The following is a 7,843-nucleotide window of genomic DNA, read 5'->3' as shown; positions in this document are numbered from 1 at the left end:
TGTAAAGGGCTTGTCATGACTGAGAGGGTAAACAGTGCCCGGAAAATAATCCGACTGCTGATTGCCGCCAGCGCCCTGGTTCCTTGGGAGGCCGGTTGCCCATCAGTGTGGTTTGTTTGCTGGGCCTCTCCTTTAAGTGCTTTTATCGGGTTTAGCTATGCGGCTGAATTTTCTTTCCGGCCTGTGTAAGACTGCATCTCACAGATGGTTTCCTCCCCACGTCCCCAGGTAACGTTGTGGATAGCCAGTCCCCCAGACTGTTTGCAAACCAGCTAAGATGGGACCTGACTGCCGAACAGATAGAAAACATGGCTGCAGAGCTGACGGAGAGGACCAAGCTTGTGTACGACCGAGTGGGCTCCCAGGAGCAGGGCGAGGTGTCCTATGAGAACACTCTCAAGGCACTGGCAGATGTGGAAGTGGAATATACGGGTACGTACACCGAGAGGGTGTACTGGCATTCTGTAAATCAATGTGTTGTCATTAAGATTTTTTTGGTGGGTTTTCTGCTCTGTACCGTCATCTCCTTTTTCCTTCCCTTGGCTCCCTCAGCAGTATGGTGGTTTGTTTTTTTTCCAGTTAATGTTTATACAGCTAGATATAACTACAAAGAATAGAGTAGATTTGGAACGGAAGAGCAAGTCTAAAACGAGGATGGCGGTTTGGCAGCAGGATGATCTGCGGGAGGAGTAGCCAGGGTTTCAAGGTTGTCTCCTGCTTTTATGTGTCAAGGTGCATTAGTGAGAACAAATTGTGCCTTGACAGAAATGGTTGGGATGATCTAAGAAATCTTCAGCTCTTTTCTAACTTTTTCCCTAAGGCAGTGGATAAGTGTCTCTCCATGTGCCTTGTTTAAACACTGCTATCACTTTAGGGCTTACGTGTAAAGTAGCATGACATGATGGCATCGTGCTGGCAAACAATGTGGGCTTCGATATATTTCTGGCTAATTATTTACAGCAGTAGAGTGCCAAAGTCACACAGCCCATCCCCTGCATTACGGCATCTTTCAGCTGTCCTGACCATGTTGCAAAGCGTCACCTCTGTATGAAGCAGAAGCCAGCCTGCAAGCCTTTTCTTTCTTCTCTCTCATTTCTTCTTCCTAAAATAAGAGTAAAAGCCCTTACTAAGCAGGGGTAATGTTAACTTCAGCAGAACTGTCAGCACTTTCCCTGGGCAACAGAGAGTAGCTGCCTGCTCACCTTCTGCTGGGTGGAGACTTCTCATGCCTGAACGGCAGCGCCTTCCTGCTGGAGTTGCATTATTTAAGGTTTTTGCAGAGATGGTGGTAGGGAATGTTCTCTCTGTTTTCACTTCTAAAATGGAAATATGTCAGGACAGAACACACCTGGGACATGGTGGCTTTTGAGGAGTGTCTGCAGTAAAGATGTGTCACGTTTAGCCTGGTCCTCTAAAGAAAGGAGTCACACAACAATGCTGCCCTTGTGTCTGCCAGCATAGAAGTCCTGTGATTCTTGAAACTGTTGATACCAGCTGTAGCTGGGGCAAAGGCGTTGGAATCTCACAGGCACGAAGTTCGTGTGAGTTTTATGAAAAAGATGGATCGCAGTGGGAAATCAGTGGACAGATGTGCGCGGCAGCGAGGAAGGGGTGAATGGGCGCTGTGGGTGACTGAGTGCTGCTCAGAGAGGACAGTTCTGGGTTTGTGTGACAGCAGCAGCTTGCCTTGCTCTTCCTGTGTGTGGGCGGGCAGGTCAGGCCCTGAGGCCGTCAAACTGGCTCCCAGTTAACACAGGCTCTCTGTGCACACTCCCACTCACGAGCACTTCTGGGACACGAAGCCATTGCCTTCACCGTAATCCCTCTTCTGTCTTTCCAGTCCGTCGGAACATGCTGGACTTTCCCCAGCATGTCTCTCCTTGCAAAGACATCCGTGCAGCGAGCACCGAGGCTGACAAGAAGCTTTCGGAGTTCGACGTGGAGATGAGCATGAGGCAGGACGTGTACCAGAGGATTGTCTGGCTCCAGGTGTGTGCTTAGGAGGACGCTGTGTCAGTGAGGCACCTGAGCAGGGCACTGAAACCTCCTGGAATTACAACAAACCTTTTTACTGTGTCCCAGAACTTAGAAGTGAATGATACCGAGTCAGGTCTGGAACTGAACTGCTGTGTGATCATGACAGAATGGTCCAGCTGTTAGTGAGAAGCAGGGAGTTGGGGTTTGAGGGCTCTGCCCCCTCTCAGGGCCTCGATTACCCCCATGGTAAAATGGGGTTAGTAAACCCAGCCTGCCTCACATGGGGAAGGGGCTGGGCAATGCCATGAAAAGTGCTGTAATGCAGCACAAGGGTGAGATGTTTAAAGTAATCTGATAGGAACTAATACACCAAACCAAAGCCTTCTTGTGGGCTGTTTCCATCTACTTCTGGGTCACTGGTGTTACAACAACCCACAACTCCTCCCAGGAGCCAACTTTCTGCAACACCTGATCCTGCGGTTCCCTGTGCTCATGGGTTTTGTTTTACAGGAGAAAGCAGAGAGCGCTTCACTGAAGCCTGAAGCAAAGAGATATCTAGAGAGGCTGATCAAACTGGGTAAAAGAAACGGTCTCCATCTCCCCGAGGAGACGCAGGAGGTAAGATCACAGAGCTTAAAGTAAGCACATGTAGAGGAGGCCTTGCAGGGCTAACGGGACAGTGTAGTGTTAGAGGAGAAGACTGAGGCTCAGACTCTTGAATTTTGCCCCTAATTCCTGTTACTTTGGGTGCACTGGGTGATGTCTCTGTGCTCCTCTTTTTCCTTTCCACTGGAGGGAATGACATTTACAAAGTGGGGCTGACACTGGGAGTTGAGGGGCTCCTGAGAAGCTGACATTGCAGACAGTGCTGTGCAGGTCAGGAGTGGAAGCAGCACCCGATCCCCACACAGAAAGAGGCGGTCAGGGAAGGTGCCCCAGTGGGGCTGGGGTTGGGGCGAGCAGGCTCGGGGGGACTGAGCTGCTCAGGGTCTCCCTCTCTTACCGTGTGCCAGTGACTCAGTCAAGGAGCTCAAAGCTGGGTTAAAAATAGGAGAGAAGGTGAAATGAAATAAGGGTAGAGGAGGTTGTTGCTTCAACACCTGCAGCTCCTGAGCTGGCAGGAGACAGCTGGGACCTTGCTGAGGTGGCGGCTTTCCTACCAGGTGTGATCAAAGGAAGCCTGTTCTAAGCTGAGAGCTCAGTGTGTGCGTGCAATTAATTCTGCAACGTTGTGTTTGAATAAAAGCCAAGTGCAGACTGCTGGGCAACTCAGCAGGCACGCTGCTGGCTGGAGATGGTGAACGGTGCTGTTTGACTTCCCCCTCTGGACTGACTTTTCTCTGTTCATCTGTATTTTAAAGAAAATCAAAGCTATTAAGAAAAAGCTGAGTGTCCTTTGCATAGACTTCAACAAGAACCTCAATGAAGACACCACCTACTTGCCCTTCTCAAAGGAGGAACTAGGTATGGAGCGCTCGGGCTTATTTCTCTGCTGGTGTGGTCCTGAGTGCCTGGATTCCTCTGGCCGAGGAGCAAGAGCCTGTTCCTGTGCTCAGTCCCAGAGCTGGTATTTCTGGAGAGGCTGAGGCTCTCCGTCAGTCCTGTCTGCTCTTTTTGCAGGGGGGCTCCCTGAGGACTTCCTGAACTCCCTGGAGAAGACAGAGGATGGCAAGCTGAAAGTTACCTTGAAATACCCGCACTATTTCCCTCTCCTGAAGAAGTGCTACGTGCCCGAGACGAGGAGGAAGGTGGAGGAAATGTTCAACTCCAGGTGCAAAGAGGTAGGTGGGCCTTGCTGCTTGCCAGCAGGGCCAGACGGGATGCCAGGTCAGGCCCAGGCACTGAAGGGGCCTTGTCTGAGATTTGGGCTTCTTTCCACACTGGGGCTCGTGGTTCCTTTCTCGCCTGCCTACCCCACTTCACTCTTTGTCTGACTCTACCTTGCAGGAGAATTGCTTGATCCTCAAGGAGCTGGTGGACTTGCGAGCTCAGAAAGCCAGTCTGCTGGGCTTCAACACACATGCGGACTTTGTGCTGGAGATGAACATGGCTAAAAGCAGCAAGACGGTGGCTACGTTCCTGGGTACGGCACGTGGCTGTGGAGGGGAAGAGCAGGGGGGTGTGCTGGGCCAGGTGTGCTGCTCTCAGCCCCAGGCACTAACTCTGCCTGCCTTGGTTTTCCTAGATGAGCTGGCCCAGAAGCTGAAACCCCTCGGGGAGAAGGAACGGGCTGTCATCCTGGACCTGAAAAAGAAAGAGTGCGAGAAGCGTGGCCTGGAGTTTGACAACCGCATCAATGCCTGGGATATGCGCTATTACATGAACCAGGTGGAGGAGACCAAGTACAGCGTGGACCAGAACCTGCTGAAGGAGTACTTCCCCATGCAGGTGGTCACCACAGGCCTGCTGGCCATTTACCAGGAGCTGCTGGGGCTCACCTTCCATCTGGAAGAGAAGGCTCAGGTCTGGCATGAGGACGTCCAGCTCTACACAGTGAAGGACACCTCCTCCGGGGAGACCATCGGCAAATTCTACCTGGACCTGTACCCACGGTGAGGCCTTGGGCGAGGCGAAGCGAGGGAGGAGGGCTAGGGCAGGGGGAGCGGAGCCTGCCGTGCACCTGGGGAAGAGGAGAGGCCGTCCCGCTCCCAGGCGCGTGATCGTGCGGAGGGAGCAGCGTGTACTCAGGCAGGGCTGTCCCGGGAGCACGAGGTTACCAGGGGCTTCTGCTCTGAGCGGGACCCCGGTGGCTCGTGGCTGGCCACGGAGGATCCGTGTAACGGATCTTCTCTTCCTGACCTAGGGAAGGGAAGTACGGGCACGCAGCCTGCTTCGGCCTGCAGCCGGGCTGCCTCTTGCCGGACTCCAGCCGGCAGATCTCGGTGGCTGCCATGGTGGCCAATTTCACCAAGCCCACGCCGGATGCACCTTCCCTGCTGCAGCACGATGAAGTGGAGACATACTTCCATGAATTTGGGCATGTCATGCACCAGCTGTGCTCTCAGGTGAGGCCTGGTGGGGTTGGCAGAGGGATGGTTTGTTACCTTTCCCCCTGTCATGCTCTCCCGTGGGGTTAAATGACACCCTGGTCTGAGCTTGCCCTGTCTCGTAGGCGGAGTTTGCCATGTTCAGCGGGACACATGTGGAGCGGGACTTTGTTGAGGCACCGTCGCAGATGCTGGAGAACTGGGTGTGGGAGAAGGAGCCGCTGCTGCGCATGTCCAGGCACTACAAAACTGGAAGCCCCATCCCCGATGAGCTGCTGGAGAAGCTCATTAAATCCCGGCAGGCAAACACGGGTGGGTCCCTGCAGAGGGAGGTGAGAGACAGCAAAGAGGGGCAGGAGGGGAGCGAGGGCTGCACTCTGTCCCCAGCCAGGGCAGAGCCTTACCGTTGTGTCCCCCGTGTGTGGAGAGGGGAAGGGGACCCTTAGTGACCTGGCCGGGTGGAGGAAAGGCTTTGTCTTACTCCCTGTGGTGCTGTGGGGGCCGAAGGGATTGGGAGAGAGGAACCGCATCTCCTTGCTGCTCATCTGGGAGGAGCGAGGGGGGCGTGGGTGGAGGTGCAGTGGGCTGGGTGGTGGCACAGTGAGAAGAGGTGATGGGCAGGGCAGAGATTATCTGCAGGCAGGGGATGTGGCTTAGGCTTGAGTGGGCGCTGCTGAACTGGGCTGGTCTGGGGAAGCAGGTCAGAAATTAGGTGTGGGGAGAACTGTGGGAGCCCCTCAGCCTGCCCCGCTGCGACCCAGCCTCAGGGAAGCGCCTGCCTGCAGTCAGGAACTCAGTTTGTCTCCTCCTTTCGGGAACAGGGCTTTTCAACTTGCGTCAGATCGTCCTGGCCAAGGTGGACCAGGCACTGCACACCCAGACGAAGGCCGACCCCGTGGAGGTGTTTGCCCAGCTGTGTGAAGAGGTGCTGGGTGTCCCTGCCACCCCAGGTACCCAGGGGCTTGGGGGTCCCGCTCTCGCAGTCTCTCTAGGCCTGGCCTACGAGCTTGGCTCAGCAGGTTCTTTTCAAGGCTGGGGCTTCAGGCTAGCTCGACGGGAATGGTTTCTGCTGGCTCCAGGAAAAGCAGGGCTGAAACCGTACAAAAATAACTGGAAAGTTCTTCCCTGTTTCCCCTGGGATTGTGAACAAGCTGACCCAGCGCCCGCTCTGACACATTTACAGCATGGAGGGGTTTTTCCGTGCTGTGAGCAGTTCCAGCAGCCTTTCCCGTTAACGCCCCTTCCCTTCCTTTGCCGCAAAGGTACAAACATGCCCGCTACTTTTGGCCACTTGGCCGGAGGCTACGATGCCCAGTACTACGGCTACCTCTGGAGCGAAGTGTACTCCATGGATATGTTCCACACGCGCTTCAAGCAGGAGGGGATCATGAACTGTAAGGTAGGGAGGAGGTCCTGCGCCGCCGGGCTCTCAGAGTGTGGCAGGGGCTGCTTCCCCTGCCAGAGGTGGTAGGAGACGGCAGCGGCAGTGGGAGGGTGGGTGTCCGACGCGTACCCCCGTCTCTTTCTGCTCGCAGGTGGGCATGGATTACAGGAATTGCATCCTGCATCCTGGCGGTTCCCTGGATGCTTCCGACATGTTGAGGAAGTTCCTGGGCCGTGAGCCCAAGCAGGACGCCTTCCTGGCCAGCAAAGGACTGAAGGTGGAGAGCAACTCGCTGCCTTCAGCCTGCTGAGAAGCTGCTCCAGCCCGTTTTGAGTCACGCCAGCTCCTTTGTCTACGCACCAGTCCTCTCAGGCCGAGCAATACCCGGTACTTCTGTCACCAAACGCATCCTGGGCCAGCCCCTGCCTGAAGCTGTTCCTCCAGGATCCAGCTCCGAGCTCATCCTGGGCTTCAGGAGCGGGGTTCAGCCCTGGTCCAGGGCTCTGTGGTGACAGCTCTGCAAGGGGAGTTGAATTGCCACTGTCACCCCTCCCGAGGGGGATGAGGCTGTCGGTAGCCCACACAAATTGGCTGGACTTTGAACCTAATTTCTGCACGAGGGTGAGTTTCAGCCTCATTTATGGCTGGGAAGGAGGGTGAGAGGAGTTACCAAACTTGAATTGTTGTTTCAAAATCCCTTTGTTTTAAGAAACGATGCTTCCTACCAGGCTTGGCCTGTTTTGTGCTCCTGGGCAGGCTGGACGGTTCTAAGCACAAAACAAGCAGCCTGAGAAGCTCTGTTGCGAGTTGCTCTCCCCATCTTTGGGCAGCTGGCAGCTGTGGAATAAAGATGGGGAGATCCCAGAGATTAAAACCCATTGCGTTTACTGCAACCTCCTGCCCTGAGCCTCTCAGATGTTCCTGCCTGGGCACCCGGCCTGCGAGGGGGGCAGAGATGGCTGGTACAGCTGTTCCTGGAACAGGGGGTCCGGGGAGCGTGGCCTGGGCCCCGCACGCTGTCAGGCGTCCTCGGGAGGTTGTACCTTCCCCCAGGCTGTATCGGAGCAGCTGGGAACCCGTGGCTGGGGCCGTCTTAGGGCAGCCGATGCCTTCTGGGCTCGGGTCATAGCAGCAGAGGGTGGGTTGCTATTGCTGTCATCTCTAAGCCAGGGTGGGACAGGGGAGGGCTGTGTTTAGGAAAAAAAAAGCGGACAGCTTCAAACAACACGGATGCCAGGGATAAAAATATCAAGTAGGCTTTGTGCCAGGCCTTGAGTGGCCAGGCTCAGGGTGCGGCACCGAGCTGGGAGACGACAGCCAGCCCTTTGCCCAGCCTTGGGAGCAGCCAAGCTGTGCCACCTGCCCCCCAAGCCGTTCCCCTGACCCCGAGAACACTAAAACCGGTGCCCGCATGGCGTGGCGTGGCATGGCATGGCATGACGTGCCTCCCTCGGCGGTGCCCTGCCCGAGCAGGCAGGGGGGCGCGCTTTCGCGC

General features: G+C 55.5%; 1 protein-coding gene across 1 annotated transcript; it reads left to right on the top strand.

Annotated features, from left to right (window-relative positions):
* Window positions 1-204: 204 nt before the first annotated feature.
* THOP1 (thimet oligopeptidase 1) lies at window positions 205-6,887 on the top strand (the record flags this gene model as incomplete). The annotated part of the gene is made up of 12 exons (XM_009704969.1): window positions 205-432; window positions 1,841-1,989; window positions 2,488-2,595; window positions 3,339-3,441; window positions 3,598-3,758; window positions 3,925-4,060; window positions 4,163-4,529; window positions 4,781-4,982; window positions 5,090-5,276; window positions 5,786-5,914; window positions 6,227-6,363; window positions 6,500-6,887. Coding segments are annotated over 12 exons (2,066 nt in total), but the record flags the coding sequence as incomplete, so codon positions are not given.
* Between the last annotated feature and the right edge of the window lie 956 nt (window positions 6,888-7,843).

This window comes from Cariama cristata, unplaced genomic scaffold (assembly GCF_000690535.1).
Source record: "Cariama cristata isolate BGI_N322 unplaced genomic scaffold, ASM69053v1 scaffold34077, whole genome shotgun sequence".
In the NCBI taxonomy this organism is placed as follows: Eukaryota; Metazoa; Chordata; class Aves; order Cariamiformes; family Cariamidae; genus Cariama; species Cariama cristata.
The sequence above is the reverse complement of the archived record's forward strand: the minus strand, read 5'-3'. Positions and strand labels throughout refer to the sequence as shown.